This window comes from Cervus elaphus, chromosome 33 (genome assembly GCF_910594005.1).
Source record: "Cervus elaphus chromosome 33, mCerEla1.1, whole genome shotgun sequence".
Classification (NCBI taxonomy): Eukaryota; Metazoa; Chordata; class Mammalia; order Artiodactyla; family Cervidae; genus Cervus; species Cervus elaphus.
The window spans coordinates 61138495-61160141 of NC_057847.1; the positions used below are offsets into that span (position 1 = coordinate 61138495).

The 21647-nt window shown below is 39.9% G+C and overlaps 1 protein-coding gene across 1 annotated transcript in view; it reads right to left on the minus strand.

Moving 5' to 3' along the window:
* Nucleotides 1–21647, minus strand: part of THSD7B (thrombospondin type 1 domain containing 7B) — a 989572-nt gene that overhangs the window by 276420 nt on the left and 691505 nt on the right. Inside the window, exon 13 of the mRNA XM_043894410.1 lies at nt 6626–6820. Within this exon, the coding sequence (XP_043750345.1) occupies nt 6626–6820 (195 nt within the window). The remainder of the gene's footprint in view (nt 1–6625; nt 6821–21647) is intronic.

Consider the following 21647-nt stretch of genomic DNA (forward strand, 5'->3'; position numbering starts at 1 on the left):
GGACCATAACAGACTAGTAAGACAGGTAGTCCAGAGCCATTTATGGTTACCATTAGAAGGACCTAGTCATAGCACATTGGATTGTTTATCAATGAAATCTGACCTTGACATAGGAATGAGCCTTCCCAGAGCTTTGGGACATGAAATGCCTCCCCAACTTTGAATTTATGACCAAAAGGGGGGCACTCCAGCAGAACAAGAGCAAAGAAGATCCCACTCTCCACCCAAGTCCACAAAGATTAATCCACTATAGTCCTTGACTGACTCAGCACACTCTATGCTTTCAATAGAGGACATTAAAGAAAATAAAAAGAGACTGTGTGCTTTGGACAAACAGAGCCATAGATAGTTACATGTACTTCAGGAAGAATTTTAATAAACTTCACTTCTTGCATATTCCCATACATAGAAGAGCACTATGATCATAAACTTGAGACTTCTGTTCTCTGCAACTAGTAGTTTTCACCAAGAGGTATGCTGTATTGTACTCTCTAACAGAAACAAAATCACAAATAAACTAGCCTACTCCTCTGCCTCCTTAGAGCAGTTTCTCAGAGCTACTTGAGAGGCTGCCTCCAGGGCTGTAGTCCCCAGTTAAGGCCATGAATATACCTTAACTCTCACATTGTGCATTTTTCTTTCAATTGCACTACTATGTAATCCATTTGACTGATTTTTTTAAACAGTTCATGGATTTCATGAAATTGGCCAGTTGTTTAGGTCATCTAGGTACTCAGACATTCAAAGATCAATTAGCTAGGCAAAAGCTTAGCAGTTAATGATTTAGAAAATGAAGTCTAGATTTTTTTTTTTTTTTTGGTGTGTATGTGTAATTTTTAGGATAAGAGTATAATGGTTTTTCAATATTTACCTTAAAAGTATATGTTAAATAAAAGTCACTAAAGTTCTGACAATTGATAACACAAACTTACTGGCTGTAAAATAAATAAATATCCTAGGAGTTTCGATTATTTCAATCTCAATTTACTGGTACAAATTATCATTAATAAACCTTCAAAAGGAAGAAAAAATTGACCACAAATTAAAAACTTTCTTTCCCTCTCAAGGAAATACTCTCTCATCTCAAATATATGGACAGAGCTGTTAAGACAATGGCTTCTGAAACACTACACATGAACATGCAAACCAAGTTCCATTAAACTGACCCTTAACATGGAATTATTCCTGCCACATATATTCTATCCCACTATATTGTTAGAGAATAAAAAATCTGTTTTATCTTAGAAGCAGAAGATATGTTTTATGCTGCATAAAATTATATATGAACACTTTTTATAGACAAAATATCAAAGTATAACATGTAATTTAATGTTTCTCTTTGTGACTGCATGTTTTACCTTATTTGCAGATGGGTTCCTGATCTGCATTCAGAAATACTGTTAAGGACTCGCATGGATTTTGTCAACCCACTAGAGTAAGTTAACTCTAAAAGAATCATATAAATAATGCATCCAAACAAAGGCGAGTCTTGAAACCAAGAGAATTAGCAGTTGAGTTGCTCACGAGAACAAATGGTCATCTCTGCTTAATTCTTCAATGTCAATACCAGTATTATTAACCTAATTATTATTCTGGTATTTTCCTTGGTTCTCCTTTCATGAATTAAGCTTATTTTGCCTATGTGAAAAAACCAACAATGATGGGAAGTTCTGGAATATTTATCTAGATAAGAAGTTAGATATATTACAATGTCAATTATTTGTATATTATAGCAAAAACTGCTCTAAGACCTTGATTAAACTACCTTTTAGTTTCCATTAAATTTCAAAGAAGTAAATTGAACCAATAACAAGCATATACCACAAAAGCAGAATCTACGTATGTATGTATGTATGTATGTATGTATGTATCTATCTATCTATCTATCTATCTACGTGTGGGCTTCCCAGGTGGTACTCAGTTCTGTTCAGTCACTCAGTCGTGCCTGACTCTTTCTGACCCCATGGACTGCAGCATGCCAGGCTTCCCTGTCCATCACCAACTCTCGGAGCTTACTCAAACATCAAGTTGGTGATGCCATCCAACCATCTCATCCTCTGTCATCCCCTTCTCTTCCTGCCTTCAAGCTTTCCCAACATCAGGGTCTTTTCTAGTGAGTCAGTTCTTCGCATCAGGTGGCCAAAGTATTGGAGCTTCAGCTTTAGCATCAGTCCTTCCAATGAACATTCAGGGTTGATTTCCTTTAGGATTGACTAGTTTGATCTTGCAGTCCAAAGGACTCTCAAGAGTCTTCTCCAATACCACAGTTCAAAAGCATCAATTCTTAGTGCTCAGCTTTCTTTATAGTGCAGCTCTCACATCCATACATGACTACTGGAAAAACCATAGCTTTGACAAGACAGACCTTTGTTGGCAAAGTAATGGCTCTGCTTTTTAATATGCTGTCTAGGTTGGTCATAGCTTTTCTTCCACAAGTAGCAAGAATCTTTTAATTTCATGGCTGCAGTCACCATCTGCAGTGATTTTGGAGCCTAAGAAAATAAAGTCTATCACCATTTCCATTGTTTCCCCATCTATTTGCCATGAAATGATTGGACTGGATGCCACGATCTTAGTTTTCTGAATGCTGAGTTTAAAGCCAACTTTTTCACTCTCCTCTTTCACTTTCATCAAGAGGCTCTTTCATTCTTAATTTCTGCCATAAGAGTGGTGTCATCTGCATATCTGAGGTTATTGATATTTCTCCCAGCAATCTTGATTCCAGCTTGTGCTTCATCCAGCCCGGCATTTTGCATGAGGTACTCTGCATATAAGTTAAATAAGCAGGGTGACAATATGCAGCTTTGACACACTCCTTTCCTGATTTGGAACCAATCTGCTGTTCCATGCCCAGTTCAAAATGTTGCTTCTTGATCTGCATACCGATTTTTCAGGAGGCAGGTCAGGTGGTCTGGTATTCCCATCTCTTTCAGAATTTTCCACATTTTGTTGTGATCCACACAGTCAAAGGCTTTGGCATCATCATTAAGCAAAAGTAGATGTTTTTTCTGGAATGCTCTTGCTTTTTTGATGATCCAAAGGATATTGGTAATTTGGTATCTGGTTCCTCTGCATTTTCTAAATCTAGCTTGATCATCTGGTAGCTCACGGTTCACATACTATTGAAACCTGGCTTGGAGAATTTTGAGCATTACTTTGCTAGTGTATCAGATGAGTACAATCGTGTGGTAGTTTGAACATTCTTTGGCCTTGCCTTTCTTTGGGATTGAAATGAAAACTAACCTTTTCCAAGTCCTGTGGCCACTGCTGAGTTTTCCAAATTTGCTGGCATATTGAGTGCAGCACTTTCACAGCATCATCTTTTAGGATTTGAAATGGCTCAACTGGCATTCCATCACCTCCACTAGCTTTGTTTGTACTGATGTTTCCTAAGGTCCACTGGACTTCGCATTCCAGGATTCCTGGCTCTAGGTGAGTGATCACACCATCATGGTTATCTGGGTCATGAAGATCTTTTCTGTACAGTTCTGTGTATTCTTCCACCTCTACTTAATATCTTCTGCTTTTGGTAGGTCTATACCATTTCTGTCCTTTATTGTATCCATCTTTGTATGAAATGTTCCATTGGTATCTCTAATTTTCTTGAAGAGATCTCAAGTCTTTTCCATTCTATTGTTTTGCTCTATTTCTTTGCATTGATCACTGAGGAAGGCTTTCTTATCTCTCCTTGCTACTATTTGGGACTCTGCATTCAAATGCATATCTTTCCTTTTCTCCTTTGCCTTTAGCTTCTCTTCTTTTCACAGCTATTTGTAAGACCTCCTCAGACAACCATTTTGCCTTTTCATATTTCTTTTTCTTGGGGATGGTTTTGATCACCGTCTCCTGTACAATGTTACAAACCTTCATCCATAGTTCTTTAGGCACTCTGTCTATCAGATATAGTCTCTTGAATCTATTTGTCACTTCCATTATATAATCATAAGGGATTTGATTTAGGTCATATCTGAATGGTCTGGTGACTTTCCCTACTTTCTTAAATTTAAGTCTGAATTTGACAATAAGGAGTTCATGATCTGAGCCACAGTCAGCTCCTGGTCTTTATTTTTGCTGACTTGTATAGAGCTTCTCATTCTTTGGTTGCAAAGAATATAATCAATCTGATTACAGTATTGGCCATCTGTTGATGTCCATGTGTAGAGTCTTCTCTTGTGTTGATGGAAGAGGGTGTTTGCTCTGACAAGTGTGTTCTCTTGGCAAAACTCTATTAGCCTTTACCCTGCTTCCTTTTGTACTCCAAGGACAAATTTGCCTGTTACTTCAGGTATCTCCTGACTCTCTACTTTTGCATTCCAGTCCCCTATAATGAAAAGGACATCTTTTTTGGGTGTTAATTCAGAAGGTCTTGTAGGTCTTCATAGAACCCTTCAGCTTCAGCTTCTTCAGCATTTGTGGTTGGAGCATAGACTTGGATTTCTGTGATATTGAATGGTTTGCCTTGGAAATGAACAGAGATCATTCCATCGTTTTTGAGACTGCATCCAAGTATTTCATTTTGGACTCTTTTGTTGACTATGTCGTCTACTCCATTTCTTCTAAGGGATTCTTGCCCATGTAATGTATATATAATGGTCATCTCAGTTAAATTCACCCTTTCCAGTCCATTTTAGTTCATTGATTCTTAAAATGTTGATGTTCACTTTTGCCATCTCCTGTTTGACCACTTCCAATTTGCCTTGATTCATGGAACTAACATTACAGGTTCCTATTCAATATTTCTCTTTACCCCATCAGACTTTACTTCCATCACCAGTCATATCCACAACTGGGTGTTGTTTTTTCTTCGGCTCCATCCCTTCACTCTTTCTGGAGTTATTTCTCCACTGATCTCCAGTAGCCTATTGGGCACCTACCAACCTGGGGAGTTCCTCTTTCAGTATCCTATCCTTTTGCCTTTTCATACTGTTCATGGGGTTCTCAAGGCAAGAATACTGAAGTGATTTGCCATTCCCTTCTCCAGCAAACCATTTTTTGTCAGAATTCCCCACCATGACCCATCTGTCTTGGGTGGCCCTACCCGGCATGGCTCATAGTTTTATTGAGTTAGACAAGGCTGTGGTCCATGTCGTCAGTTTGGTTAGTTTACTTTGATTGTGGTTTTCATTCTGTCTGCCTTCTGATGGATAAGGATAAGAGGCTTATGGAAGCTTCCTGATTGGAGAGACTGACTGAGGGGGAAACTGGGTCTTTTTCTGATGGGTGGGGCCATGCTCAGTAAATCTTTAATCCAATTTTGTGTTGATGGGCAGGGTTGTGTTCCCTCCCTGTTGTTTGACCTGAGGCCAAAGTATGGTGGAGGTAATGACACAAGGTTTTTTTTTGTGTGTGCCTTCCAAGAGTCTGTTTCCCCAATCCTGTGTAAGTTCTCGTTACTCTATGGTGGGGTTAATGGTGACCTCTTCCAAGAGGGCTTATGCCACACCCAAGTCTGCTACACCCAGAGCTCCTGCCCCCGCAGCAGGCCACTGCTTACTCATACCTCCTCAGGAGACACTCAAATACAGTTCTGGCTCAGTCTCTGTGGCCTCTCTGGGTCCTGGTGCACACAAGGTTTGTTTGAGCCCTCCAAGCATCTCTGGTGGGTATGGGGTTTGATTCTAAATGTGATTTCACCCCTCCTACCATTTTGCTGGGGCTTCTCATTTGCCCTTGGATATGGGGTATCTTTTTTCAGTGGGATACAATAGTTTCTTGTCAACCAGGTGGTGCTAGTGGTAAAGAATCTGCCTGCCAATGCAGGAGACACAGGAAATGTGGGTTCGATCTCTGGGTCAGGAAGATCACCTGGAGAAGGGCATGGCAACACACTCCCATATTATTGCCTGGAGAATTCCTTGGAAAGAGGAGCCTGGTGGGCTACAGTCCATAAGGTCACAAAGAGTTCTACATGACTGACGCAACATAGCACACATGCACAAAAGCAGAATCTATGTATATAATCAATTTTTGCCTTCCACTACTAAAGTTTTAAAATATCAAGTTATTTGTAATGGTAAAGACTCTGGGAAAGATTGAAGGCAGTGGGAGAAGCAGACAACAGAGGATGAGATGGTTGGATGGCATCACTGACTCAGTGGACACGTGTTTGAGCAAACTCTGGGAAATAGTGAAGGACAGGGAAACCTGGCATGCTGCAGTCCATGGGATTGCAAACAGTAGGACATGGTTGAGCAACTGAACATAACAATAAGGTAACGGCAAAAGACAATGATATGGGTGAGGTCTGTTTTTTGATGCTTTTAACAAATCAGGTACTTCTTTCAAGCTTGCTGAGATCCTGGCATGAAAAATACCAGAAACTCTGCCATTAAATATTCCAGGAAGTTGGTTGATATACTGCCATTTATCACTACAAAAATTATAAAGCTATATAGAGAGGAACTTCATAGCTTTGGAATGGCTCATATCTTTCATTTATTTCACAAGTATTAACTGAGTACATATTGTGTGTCAATCATATGCCTAGGAGATACATAATTGCAGGGAGGGTGGGGGGAGAGGGAGAGATGATATAATTTCCCATCCTTCTGGAATGGACATTCTCCTCAACAGGTTCAGGACAGCATCACCTGCTTGAAGCTAAAGAATAAAATGCACAACCTACCTGTGAGCTGTCGCCTTCTACTTCGAGTTGTTTCACAATTCGTGGAGCAGGGTGTAAACTTGGACCAAGCGGTGAAGGTGCAGTCATCGCGACATGGAACTGTACATTCTTGCACGAGGGGAGGCATGCCATTTATCTGCTTGAGGCATTCCGTCATTTCTGCTGACTGGTTATTATCAGAGATGCATGAGACAGCTAAAAAAAAAAAAAAAAAAAAAGGATTCTTTTGTTGCTATTTATATATATATATATATATATATATATTCTTTTTATTTATTTATTTTTTTTATTAGTTGGAGGCTAATTACGTCACAACATTTCAGTGGGTTTTGTCATTGATGAATCAGCCATAGAGTTACACGTATTCCCCATCCCGATCCCCCCTCCCACCTCCCTCTCCACCCGATTCCTCTGGGTCTTCCCAGTGCACCAGGCCTGAGCACTTGTCTCATGCATCCCACCTGGGCTGGTGATCTGTTTCACCATAGATAATATACATGCTGTTCTTTCGAAACATCCCACCCTCACCTTCTCCCACAGAGTTCAAAAGTCTGTTCTGTACTTCTGTGTCTCTTTTTCTGTTTTGCATATAGGGTTATCGTTACCATCTTTCTAAATTCTATATATATGTGCTAGTATGCTGTAATGTTCTTTGTCTTTCTGGTTGTTGCTATTTTAATTAAATCAAGCTGCTGCTGATTCTTGGACGAAGTAGCAGAATTCCCCAATGTTTGAAAAATTTTATCACTGTGATTGCAAAAGGTGTTCAACATAGCTAATCTTATTTCTCTCTGGAAATTAAATGTTTATTGTTGCCAGTGGAGGTATTTGATAATTTAATTGGTTTCGTTATTAATCCAAACCCTGCACTGACAGCAACCAAAATAATGTTCAGTAATTTTCTGTATGTCCTGCTTGTGAGCATTTGATCTCTAGAGATGGTATAAAACTAGAAAACAGAATCTACAACAGAACAATACAAAGATGAAAAAGGACCAAGCCATGAAAAATATCATTTGCATTTTTCATAGATTTGATTTTTGTTAACTTGTTTAAATGGCACTTATGTTTAAATGGTCCTATGTTTGTCAGTCAGCATTTAAAAATAAATTTCCCTTTCTACAAGTAAACCATTTTTTTCCTGTACTAACATTTCAGGATCAGTTGAATTTTTTAATCATTTTTTTCAAGTATAGGCATAATGTCTCCATATAATCCCCATTACAGATATCCTACCAACTGCAGATAACTCTTCAGTGCTTCTCACATACTTTTTCAACTGGAATTGTCTGCAGTCATACCATGAACTTATTTCAAGGTAAAACATTTTTTTGAGTTTGCTTAATTTTTATGAGTCTTTGGACTAATGCCACTTTATTCAATTATGAATAAATGATATTTTGTGCCTCTTTGATTCACCCTAATTATGGACTCAAAGGATATATCTTTACTTTCTAGACCAGCATGTCTCACACTTGGCATCAGTGACATTTTAGATTAGATAATTTCATTTTATGGGTACACAAGTTTGTCTTGCACATAGTAAGATACTTAGCAGCATTCTTGGCCTAAGCCAATTAGATGCCAATAGCACACGTACCCTCCTGGTTTTGAAAACCAAAAATGACTTTACACATTGACATGCCCCCCTGGTTGACAACTACACTTCTCATCTGATTTCTAACCATGGATGTCTTTGAGAATATAGAGATTTGATGGCATAACTTCAGATCTACTCAAATAGTGTCTCATTTGAAAGAAGATGAGAAAGAAGCCTGGAAATATTTTTGTCTTTAAGTGTCCCAGGTGGTTCTGATCCAGCCTGTCCAATGACCACCTGCCTTTGGCATGATGTCTTTGGAAATGGTATGTGTTAATGGATATTTGCTGAGTTTAGCATCCTAAGAACAAATTGTTTAGGATCACTTTTATTATAGCCTTTTAAAATTTACCAAATTAAAAGGAATAAAGAGACCACAACTTAGAAACATTATTAAGAACTGTTTATATAAACTTTTCTAGCTCAGGGTAAGTATAAGTAAGGACCTTCAGTTGCCCATTTCTCTTATATTCTGAATTTCTTTATCTGGAGCACAACAAAAAACAAGTCAATCTGAATATCATTTATCCGTTTATCATCCATTTATTTATTTATTTTTTATGAAGTAGTGAAAGTCAAATGTATCTAATGCTTTAGGACCAAGAGATTAGCTAAAACAACAATGGCTGCACACACAATATGTCCCAGTTTGTACATCTGCTCTGAAGCAGGTGGGGCTATTCATTCATTTTGAATAGTTTTTGTTCTGTTTCTGTCCATATCCTAGGAACAAAATCCACTGCACATCAAGCCAACATCACCTGCATTTTCTTTGTTGGGAATATTATAGCCATTAATGATGAATACAGTGCAAGATCTTTTCTCAAGTAGGGTACAAGCAAATGTTTACTTGAATTTCATGCTTAGATAACTAATTTGGAGTCAATTTAGGGGATTTTTACAATGCTAATTCTTTTTCCAAGATGACAATGTAATGGATAACATAAAGAGGAATTATAAACACTTTCAAAAAATATTGCTATTTGAAAACTAAACCCCTAAAAATATACAAATTAAGAGTTTTTCCAATGAAGAAACATTTTAAAATACTTCCTATAATTTCATTTAAGTTTAAATTTTGAAAACTATACAATAAACATTCAATGATAGTTTTAAGTTCTGCAAGCTGTCTAAATTAGAGTACAAATGGATTTATGAATGTCTATATATTCAACTATATTGGTTTTGCTGGTGGTTCAGGGGTAAATAATTTGCCGGCCAATGCAGGAGCCATGGGTATGATCCCTGGGTGAGGAAGCTCCTCTGCAGAAGAAAATGGCAACCCACTTCAGTATTCTTGCCTGAGAAATCCCAAGGACAGAGGAGCCTGGCAGGCTATAGCCCATGGGGTTGCAAAGAGTCAGACATGACTGAGCACACACACGCACATATAGTTCTGTGGGCAATATTAAGTGTGTATAAACTCCTTAAGTCAGAGTTTTTTTGAGAACTAAATCAGAGGTGGTAAGTAGATATACTTATTGAATTTTGGGCCTTTATTACCTACACCTTTTCCTGTAATAGAAGTTACTGAAATTGAGTCATTTATTCATCCATCCATCCACTCACCTGGTTACAAAATATAAGGAATTATGAATAATTATAAAATCATTTTTGAGTGTGCAAGGAAATATACATGTATGTATAAATCGAGCTTTCAAACACACTACTGCAGTGGCAGGCACATACACAGATAATAGCAGCACATTAATATAGTTTCCCTAATGGTAATAACCAATGGGAAATCCTGGTACACAAGAGAAAAACAGGTACTTCAGTCTTGGATGGAAATGATATGGAAGGTGCAGATGGGAAAGAAATAAGCAGAGACTGGACCTGTCAGACATCTGCTATTTAGTCGAACTCTGAGTTCTGGAACTTTCGGATCATAGCACATCACTTGAAGGTCACCATCTAGAGAAATGATGTCTCTTTTGGTGTTTTTAAGTATTTAAAGCACTGTACTGTACTAGTGGGAAAGGTCTTTTCATCAGGCAAGGAAGAAGTACTTACTATTGATCATCCCTGTCATATTTTTCTACGTGAAATGAATCTTTTAAGAGGAACAGCAAATCAATGCTTAATTATATTTTATTAATTAAACTTGAAATATGGCTCTCTTTACTGGAGGAAAATTGTACCCCCAGGTAAAATTAGCTCAAATAGCTTTAGAACAATCTTATTGTGTGTTGTTTAAGATTTAGCTATCTTAAGCTTTAGACAGAAAGCTTTCAGACTGGCTGCCTGGAACAGCTGGGTATTCTCATTAAAGGAATGATGGAGAAACAGGTGGGTGAGCTAAGTTACTGAGACAGAAGTTCTCAGATGAGAATAGTCACCTGGTAAGTGGGTGTGGTCAAATGACCTGGAACCCTCCAAATGACTGTGTGATTTTCCTATTGATAGTGTCTAGCAATGAGCATAACACACAGAATTGAGTTCAGCTTTATCTTTCTCTTAATCATGACATAGCCTGAGCCTTGGGAGAAAAAAAAAAAATCACCAAAGAAGGGAAAAGAGTTACTAATTGCTTTCCCATGTTACCTGATTCTTTTCAATGCTATCAGCATGAAAAGGAATGGCCTGGCAGGAAATGTAAAATTATCTGAGAATTTAGCAGAAGAAATAAAGCAAGGATCTGTATGTATTCTCAGCGTGATTCCAAGTTAATTTTTGGAGGACACCGACTGTCAATGTAAGATGGTTAGGCAGCCTTCTTAGGCTTTAATGATAACTGAAATCAGCAGATTATTAACTACCACTAAATGACTAGACTTTCTGCCCCCATCACCTCTAAACTCTGACAGTGAGACATGCCATGATAAGTTTGTCTTCTATTCAATTATGATATGAAGAGGGCAGGGGTTGCTGGCTTTATGATAAGAAATGGTAATATTCTACCTGGAATGACTAAATAAGTGATGGAATCCACTACTTCAGGTCTACTTGTGTTCATCACCTTCACCAAGGACACATTACTTTCCCAAAGTTGTTCCTAACTAGAGTCCAACTCTATTAGTTGACAAGAAAAGGTAGGAAAAACTTGACTCAAGAGGTCATGATTTCCAGGAAATGAGGGTGACATGCTAGAAAAATAGAAGAGCTCTATTAGCTTGCTGTTTTGAAACTGTGAACCACTTCAGTTCAGGTAGAGTTCAATATACGTACACCAAAAAGGAGAGGGCGGCTACTGCTCAGCTCACGCAACATTCGAACGATGTATTCTACAGGGCAGACCCGGCAACAGAGGCCTGGGATACATTCCACTCAGGGAATCCACTCTTGCAAGCAAGAGCAGGACTCTGGGGTCTCAGACACTGGGCAGCCAGGAGCCTTCCTGGATGGAGGGGAGGCTTGAAGAATGCCCAGAGTGAAGACACGAGTCTGACCAGGGGCCTGGCACAACTTATATCTGTGCAGAGGAATAAGCAGATGTGCTGGCTTCCTGCCCTTGCTATACACATTCTAAGATCCTGTGCCTCTTCTTTGATAAGGCTCATAACATTTGTGACTACCTGTCCCATGTCTGTGTAACAAGAACACTAATTTAATGATGCAATGCCAGGTTGCCCCTTACACATGTGGGTACCAGCACTGGAATACAGGAGGCCACAGATCATAAGTCTAAAGAGTTAGGTGTTATCATTGAAATTTACAAGCCGGTAATAGATCAGTTCTATTCTAATTAAAATACATATCTTCATGACTTGGAACATGAAGTTCCAATATAAATTCTGGGATGACTTGGAGTTTCAGGCTGCAATGTGCCAGCTCAGGAACTGTGGGCCCAGGCCTGAGTGTCTCTGACCAGTCCTCTCTTCTCACTCCCAGTTGGATTCTACCTCCAGAAGGAACATCTTACATTTGTGAGTCGTCACTACAGTCAATACTCCAAAGCTCAATTCACAAATCGGCCACCCTTGTACACCCATAGATTTAGGGTGTACATGAAGGCAGTACAAATGCTGATCACAGGTCAGACTCAGAGAAGAGGCTCCTGTAAGTTCTTGAAGCTGGTTCAGGCTCTTAAGGCAGGGGATTCCAAGGCTCTGACAACTAGGCAGAGTTTAAATAGGGAGTGGATGAGGAATCATGGCATCCTTGCTTCTGAGAAGGAACAGGCTGGAAGGGGGCCAGAGAAGGGTCCTCTAAGGCAGGGGTCCCCACCCTCCAGGATCTAATGCTTCATGAGGTGGAGCTGACGTGAATAATAATAGAAATAAAGTGCACAATGAACGTAACGTGCTCGAATTCTCCCTAAGCCATACTCTCTACTTTGTCCACGGAAAAAGTGTCCCTGGTGCAGGAAGGTTGGCAACCCTGCTCTAAGGCATGGAGGTCAGCTCTTACTGAGACTAAGGGCAGAACTGCACTCCACTACAATTATTTCATCATACACTGATGCAATCTTTCTTAAGAGCACCCTTCCTTGTAGGTAATCAGGAAAGGTGCAATTGCCAATTAAAGCTATCTCAGATTTGGCCATTTTAATTAGCCTCCTTCCTATTTAAAATAATTATTTTCAGGTAAATGTGCAGTTTCTCTCCCAGCCACCTCCCCTTCTCCCCTCTAGGAAGGAATCTGGGTCCCCAGTAGCTATCAGGGGTCTCAGATCTACATGAAGGTCCTTCAGAAGTGCCTGTGTCTACAGCGAGAGTGGCCCTTGTTCACCGGGTGGCTGCTCACCCGCCAGGGAAGTCTCCTTTAAGGGTGAAAATCACACGAAGGCTTCCCTCTCAGCCTGATCCCCATCAGAGGGCTGTTGTCCTCGAAGCTGATGAGGGCCCAGCCCACCTGGTACCTCCTGGTGTGGAACTTCCCGCTGGGGCCCCGTGATCAGTGCTCTGGGAGAGTCAGAGTATGTTCTCCTATGAAGCCGGCCTGCACCAGAAGCTACCACACCCTTCCCAGGGCCTGGGGGCATTTCTGCAGACTGTAACACAGGAAACTCGGAGCTTCTGAGGAGGCAATGAGGCCCTCCTCCTGGAGTAGCACCCCTGGAGGGCATCCCTTCCCAGAGTTCTGAACAAGACTTGGAGCAGAAATCCTTCAGCTTTTTGCTGGTTCCTTAGCCAAACTCTCCACCTCTTACATCAGTCCTGAGTCAGGGAAAACCATGACCCAAGTTACTTTTGCTTGCCTTCCCCACCCCAGCTTTTTTTTTTCCCTACTAATCACCCACCCAGGCAAAAAGAGAAGGGCTTTGCATTCTTTCTGATTGATAGACACATCCATCTCCTATCTGAGATGACATTTATCTTGTCCCTTTCCATGAAGGCACAATGACAGACAGGATGTAGAGAGAAAAATTTGATTGAATTAAGGATGCAAATTTAAAGGCATTTAAAAAATATGAAGCCTGCCACACATATGCTTTACCACTAGGTGCTGAGATCTGGAGAGCAGAGCCTGTGACTGACAGGAGATGCCAGCGTTTGGCTTAGACTTTGGGGACCCCTGCTCTACTGAACAGCTCAACTATTGGTCCTTTAGTTTCAGGAAAGACCCATGAGATGCTTGTTAATGTTACTGTTTCCAGGGTATTACTGTTTTTTGTTGTCACTGTAACAAATTACCAAAAAACTTAGCAACTTGCAAGAACAGAAATATTTTCCCTTACAGTTCTAGGAGTCAGAAGTCCAAAATCAGTTTCCTTCAGAAGGTTTTATGGAGAATCAGGCACCACGCCCTTTCCAGTTTCGGCGGCTGCCTGCATCCTTCACTCCTAGCCCCTTCCTCAGCCTTCAAATCCAAGAGTGTGGCATGAGAATGTGAGCAGGTCACTTTCTCTCTGCGTCATCCCAGGGCGTCCTGCCTCCCTCTTACTTAGAAGGTCTCTTGTGATTGCATCGGATCCACCTGGGTGATCCAGCATATTCTCCCCTCACAAGCCTTAACTTAATTAATCACGTCTGCAAGGTCCTCTTTGCCATGGAAAATAGATATTCACACGTTCCTGGTTAGAGCTTGTGCATTTTGGGAAGCTTTTAGCCAGCCTACAATATAGGGTAAAGGTATTTCTTCATAGCTCATCCACTGGAATAAAAACCAAGCCTACCTCATCTACTTGCAAAAATAAGAAAAACAGAGTTGACACAATCAGGCTTACCACACCTTCCCTCGTCCTTGCTCTCACAACAGGTTGGTTTTATTTTAATTCTCTGGCTTTTCAATCACCCAGCCTGACTTCCCTCAGTCACTCAGGCACCTTCAGAATTACTCTCCCCACCCTCTGTTGGGTACCCTTAGGGAAAACAGACAGATTTATTTCTTATTCAAGACAAAGCATAAGGAAGACTGCATACACCTATATTAAACAAAAGTGCATTTCAGTGGCAAATACCAGGATTGGGGGCAGTTTGAGCCATGGGACATGCAAAGCCACTTTCCCCCATCCAACTGTAATCCTTGGATTGTTGGCTTCATGAATGAAGGAACAGTCTCTGCAGAGAAATATTAAAATTGGAAAGGAGTGAGAACAATTAGAAGGAATAGGAAGTTCTAAGTCCTGGAAAAGTGGCTTCCCTGGTGGCTCAGTGGTAAAGAACCCGCCTGCCAATGCAGGAGACACAGGGGATGTGGTTTCAGATCCCTGGGTCAGGAAGATCCTGTGGAAATGGCACCCCATTCCAATATTTTTGCCTGGAGAATCCCCATAGACAGAGGAGCCTGGTGGGCTAAACTTCATGAGGTCTCAAAGAGTCAGACAAGACTTAGTGACTGAGCATGTGAAAAGAAGGCTGTCTAAGCTCTCATTCACAGGAAGCATGCCTCATTGCTCCTGCTCTGAACTGTCCACCATGAGAGAGGAGAGCCTTGAGCCACTCCCACTGTCCAAGCTCGAGAGCCACAAGCTGGCCAGGGATGGGATGGGTATCAATATGGGCTCCCACATGCTGTGCAATTGTCTTCCCAGCTCGTCTGTGCCTATTTACTCTGGCCTCTGTTCTAGTCCTTCATGCAAGGGGCCAACACTGATGCGGGACATGGCCAGGAGCCCTGGTAGCATCATTGGCAACAGGGAAGGAGGCGCCCACCATGACATTTCCCAGGGCAGAGACTGGGGTCACCCAGGACTGACCAAGCCAACTTCACTCAAGGACCAAACCTAGGCCCTTCCCCTTCAGACATCAACCACCAAAGCTCAAACTACCAACTGTCTCACGTACTCCAATTCTCTCAGTGGATGTCCCAGCAACTGCATTTCTGTGACAACTAAAGGTAATAGAGAAGACATTTTCACTTGCTATTATCCAAATGAGTCGATTTGGAATGAAAAGCCAGTTCTTGCCATATTCCAAGTGTTTTCATTTTCTCCTAGTATTTTTTCTCTTCCTGTGCAGAGCACAGTGGGTGAAATCATAGTATTTGGAGATCCCATTCTTCAAAAACTATATTTGAATAAAATGTGTGCTTCTTATTACATGCTGAATGACATATATGCAACTTTTGAGTGGAACAGCGTGAGTTGTGGAAATTGAATTAAACAATAAACCCATAATTGCTTGTTAGGGTGCTTTAATTGACTCATAAGTACCATATGAGAAGCTGTGTGGCTGCAGGAGCCCAATTAAAGGCTTGCTTATGGAAAGATACAACTCATTTTGCATGTTGGAAACATATTCCCCAATTATTGGTGCCCTCCCAGAAAAAAAGAAAAAAGAATTTTCAAATAAATAAGAAATGCTTAGTAAGCTAATAATGTAGACTTAGTCCCTTAATCCCTTGAAGCACTATTATTTAGGTTCTAATGCAAGATCAGGAAATGAATAGTTAAAAGTGCCCATTGATTTTATTCCAGGGGATTTTTAAGCCCCAAAGCTCTCTCTCTCCACAGCTAACCAAGGAAGCATATACAGGCAGCGCTCGTTACTTCAAAGGATTTGTCCCCTAACTGAAAAATATTTTAATATAATTTTGATACAAAAATAATATCAAAAAGAAAAACAAACAAAGGAAAAGGATACCAAAAACAGGTGAGTCACAAGGAGGGCAGGGGAACTTAAGCTCTGACTGCAGGTCTGGTGTGGCAGATTCTAGAAGGGAATGCTAGGACTGTGGTCAAGATACCCAGCCATTGTTGGAAGCAAACAGAGCCAGATGAGCTGTGGGCCTTGGGGAGTGAGAAACACAGGAGGACCAAGTTGACTAACAAATCAAGTCAGGAAACCAGAGGTTCCAGAAAAGTATGGTTAGTTAGTTAATTCAGTCACTCAGTCGTGTACGACTCTTTGCGACCCCCTGAATCGCAGCACGCCAGGCCTCCCTGTCCGTCACAAACTCCCGGAATTCACTCAAACTCATGCCCATCGAGTCGGTGATGCCATCCAACCATCTCATCCTCTGCCGTCCCCTTCTCCTCCTGCCCCCAATCCCTCCCAGCATCAGGGTCTTTTCCAATGAGTCAACTCTTGGCATGAGGTGGCCAAAGTATTGGCGTTTCAGCTTCAGCATCAGTCCTTCCAATGAACACCCAGGACCTATCTCCTTCAGGATGGACTGGTTGGATCTCCCTGCAGTCCAAGGTGGGCACCTTCAAAAACTCAAGGAGAGGCGGGGTGGGATGTTCTGAGAGAATAGCATTGAAACAAGCATACTATCAAGGGTGAAACAGATCACCAGCCCAGGTGGGATACATGAGACAAGTGCTCGGGCCTGGTGCACTGGGAAGACCCAGAGGGATGGGATGGGGAGGGAGGCGGGAGGGGGGGATCGGGATGGGGAACACATGTAAATCCATGGCTGATTCATGTCAATATATGACAAAAACCACTACAATATTGTAAAGTAATTAGCCTCCAACTAATAAAAATAAATGAAAAAAAAAAATCTCAAGGAGAGAAGGAGTAATCATTAGGAATCTTAAATCTAAGGGAAAAAAGCATTACATTGTCCTTGCTAGGATACAACGTTGCCTGACAATGATGTCTGCACAAGCTTTAGACCCCCAGTGATTTCCATTAACCACAGTGAAACCACTCAAAATAAAATATTTAAGTACAGAGGGTAGCTCGCTTGTTGAAGACAGTACAAGACAAGTCTCTTAATCTCCAACCACCTCTCCCCTAAACGAGACCCCAGAAATATATACTCAGAGTAGACCAGACCAGGCTATGAAAAGTCAGCTATAAAGTTCTTAGCCTTTCCTTCAATTGAAACTGCCTCTCTGAGTCCTTCCTCCTACAGAGAAACATTAAAACCTGTATTGAAGATCACCATTTAAAAATGCATCAATTCATCACATTTGCAGCCATAACTGTAAAGTAAATCACGACAGTGACTATGAAGGAGTCCCAGTGCAACCAAGCTTTCTGTACACCAGCGACTCCCTCCCTGCTTTTACAATACCTTAGAGTAGCTTCATGGATCTCAGTTGACTTTCTTCCATTCAGTGGAGAATGACTGCTTATGGTAGAGTGTTTTTTTTGGGGGAGGGTGGTGGGTGATGAAAATGTCCTGGAATTTGAGTGTGGTGATGGTTGCATAACTATAAACCTATTTTTTTTTAAACTACTAAATTATACACTTTAAAGAGTGAATTTTCTCTCAATGTAGCTACTAGGAAAACTTCATCATGTAAGTATTCTGAATTACTTTCTGAATCAAATAAAATTTTAGAAGAAAGAGCTCAGAAATCATGGCACAAAATTTTCAATTAGATGCTGCATGTCCAGAAATCCTGGGAATTAACTATTTACCAGTAAGCAAATAAATTTTTCTCCCTAAAGTTATGCCCCAAACCACTTATATTAGCTTTCATAGACAATTAGTAAGAACATTAAGATTTTTTAAATTATTTTTTAAAATGTTTTCCTCCATTAAGGGAAAAATACATTTGCCTAGACTTTCTGTGGTGCTATATTTATTAAGTTAGAATTCTGCAGAACTCTATTTTGGGGACATAACATAATAGTTTAGTAGAAGATAGAATCTCTGTCCTACGAGAGATAATAATCTATACAGAATAATAATAATCTACACAGAATTCTCAAATTCCAGCAAGTGGGGTGAAAAAAACTCACTAAATATACAAATGTCTATGAACCACCTGCATTTAAATATATTCAGTATGCACAATCATTGCATGGTAGTTAAGAGTTAATTTCTTACCATGTTATAAAAATCTTTCAGGTAAGAAATCACCTAGCTCCCTTTAAAAATGTGTTTTTCTTTCCTTCCTTCTATATCGTGGGCTCATTAGAGGTGTAAACTAATGATGAGATGCTTTCTAGTATTTCCAAGTCATTTTTCTCACAGCCACCAAAAACACATCAGGTCAGATTTCTTCAGAAATATCTCCTACATCTAAATTCTTGTCTTGTGTCAAATGAAATCCTCAAGTCAAGTATGGAAGTTTTTGACATTTCTTTCATATATGTCAGGGAAAATTCATACACACTTCATTCTATAGAATATTGTCTATAAGTATGCAATATGCTAGAAGCTTTATGCTTCTCCGGTCCCTATTTTATGGACACGAACAAGAAAAATGTATATTTGGCAGGTGTGAAAGAATAAATATGCTAATTCACACACTGCATGTAGACAGTGATTTATTTCAGTTTTAAAGGAATATGGCAGTATTTACATAAGATTCACCTGTATCTCTGCTAACAGCTGTTGTGTAACCAACTACCAAATCAGGAGAAAAAAATGGGCTGGGTAATTTTTTAACAGTTGCTCTGAGTTTGACAGATGGATGGTGCTTTAGTTACCTACTGCACTTCACAGAAAGCCACAGGGAAGACTTGGGCCAAATTGCTGCAGAAGGTAATTATAGATTTTTTTTTTTAAGTATTTACTTTGGGAGCTTAAGAGATAAGATTCTTCAAAGCCTTTGTGAAACAAAAATTGTAACTATATCTGCCATGAAATAAGCTATCTTGATAATGAGTGCTGTATCATTCATCAGGAAGCTAAACATCAGTCATATAATCATCCCAGTAATAGTAACTAAGTAACCAATGAGATGTGAAATGCAAATTTTGAAATAATTTGGTGTTCTCTATTGAAAAACAACTTCAAAGACCTAGGATATTAATTATTGCATTGCTATAGAGAAACAATAAATCAGCCCCATATCCATATTTATCTCCCTCCCTTATTAAAGCATACTACATTTTCTCATAGTTCTGTCTACTAAAACATCTCTAAGGAACTCTCCTTTTTCTACAAATGATTTCCTCTTTGTAGATCACTATGGTACTCATGCTTTACACAGAACCATAATCACCAGCATTATAATAAATTGTCGGTTATGTACAAAGCTGATGTCATGTCAAGAAGACATTTGTTTTCATTTTCTTGTCTCCTCCTCCACACACTGCCAAAATGCTGCTGCAATTATGTTTATTCATTTCCATTTCCTCTTTGGGCCTTTGGAGACCATGCATTTGTGACATTTTTTATGATAAATACAACTGTTACACTTTAATTCAGTTCGAGAATCTCAAACTTAATAAAACCCCATTATAAAAGTCTGAATAATAGTGACTTCAGAAGATCATATGCACTGTATATATTCATCGGTCATGCAATTTCTTTTCTCTCACAAGACTTTTTAATGAAGAACAATTCACTTCATGTAACATGTGGATAGAATCCTGAAAATTGTATGCAAGAAATGTGAAGGAAATGAATCTATTTTAATGCAATAGTGAAGCCAGCTATGGGAAGACTTTCTATCCAGAATAAAGACCTCTAACCTCAAAGGTGCATCTTTCAACATAAACAGTCAATGTTGTGCTTATGTGAAACTGAGTTTGTTTAAAATGATATATACCTCAAAATCAAATGTCTCCAATATCTTATGTATAAGTTTTTAACAGCTAAAATTAGCTGAATTAAGATTAAAACTGTCTTCCAGCATCTTACCAGTTATGAGTAAAGTCAGGAAATTGATCTATTTTTACCTTTGCTAAGTCACTTCAGTCGTGTCCGACTCTGTGCGACCCCATAGACGGCAGCCCACCAGGCTCCGCCATTCCTGGGATTCTCCAGGCAAGAACACTGGAGTGGGTTGCCATTTACTTCTCCAATTTTTACCTTTAAGTACTGAGAAATAATGAATCTTAACGTGACTAACTATTCAATTCACATACTACTTGAGGAAGTACTGACATCTTGTATGCTTCAGACCCAAAGCTAACTGGACCCTGTAAACAGATCTTCTCCTAAAAATTACATTATTTTACATATTTGCTTCAAGTCCTCACAGCATCCAAGTGAAACTTGCTTTTCCACCAGAGGTCATGCCACTGACCAGCACAATCTGAGGAGGCAGCATGGCCAGGCAAGAGGATGAGCCTGGCTCTGGCTTTTCCTATAATAGCTGCAGGACCCACTGGGCTAGGCTCCTTGAAACTCCAGTGTATTTATATGCAAAATGAAGGAGATGGACCAGTATGTGCTGGGTCTCTTTGAGCTTGAATAGTCTTTGATTATGAGTACATGCATGTACAAAGTACTCTGGTGGGTACATTATAGTTCATGGTTCTATTGAAAACTCGTAAGATTGAACAGACACTTGGTAACAAAACAAACATTCGTGCATAATTGTTTCTCTTTCACTTAGTGACATCCTAAGTACACATAGCATGCTAACATACAATGGAAAATATACTAATACTAGTAAAAAAAAAAATCCATACTTATCTTTGGGAATCGTTTTAGATAACATAAAAATTAGACTTCCAGGTAAAAATGGCAGAGAAGAAACTTACATGCATGTGTGCTTTTTGCTTCTGTGAGTGCTCAGTCGCTTCGGTTGTATCTGACTCTTTGTGACTCCATGGACTGTAACTCACCAAGATCCTCTGTCCATAGGGATTTTCCAGGCAACAATACTGGAGTGGGCTACCATGCCCTTCTCCAGGGGATCTTCCCAACCCGAGGATTGAACCCACATCTCTTATGTCTCCTGCACTGGCAGGTGGGTTCTTTACAAGTAGCACTATCTTAAATATCAATAAAACTTAACACACTGAGAAAATGAGAAAGAACAGAATGGTGTCATGATTCCAGAAGTTGTGTATCAGGGGAGCAGAGTTAAAGGATTAAACAGAATGAACAAAATATTACATTTTAAAGTAGAAACAGCAAAAGCCAAATCTGACTTATATCACAGAATATCTAGAAGTATGGCTGAATGAGGGGGAAATAGGTGTTTTTTAAAAAATAAGAAATCACCTTGAGTGTTTACAAAGCACTCATCTCCCCAACTCACTGTCAGGCCACATAGCAAGGATACTGACTCCCTTCTACCTACCATTTTTGCAAAAGACTGGATTTTTTTTTTTTTCCATTTATTTTTATTTGTTGGAGGCTAATTACTTCACAACATTTCAGTGGGTTTTGTCATACATTGACATGAATCAGCCATGGAGTTACATGTATTCCCCATCCCGATCCCCCCTCCCACCT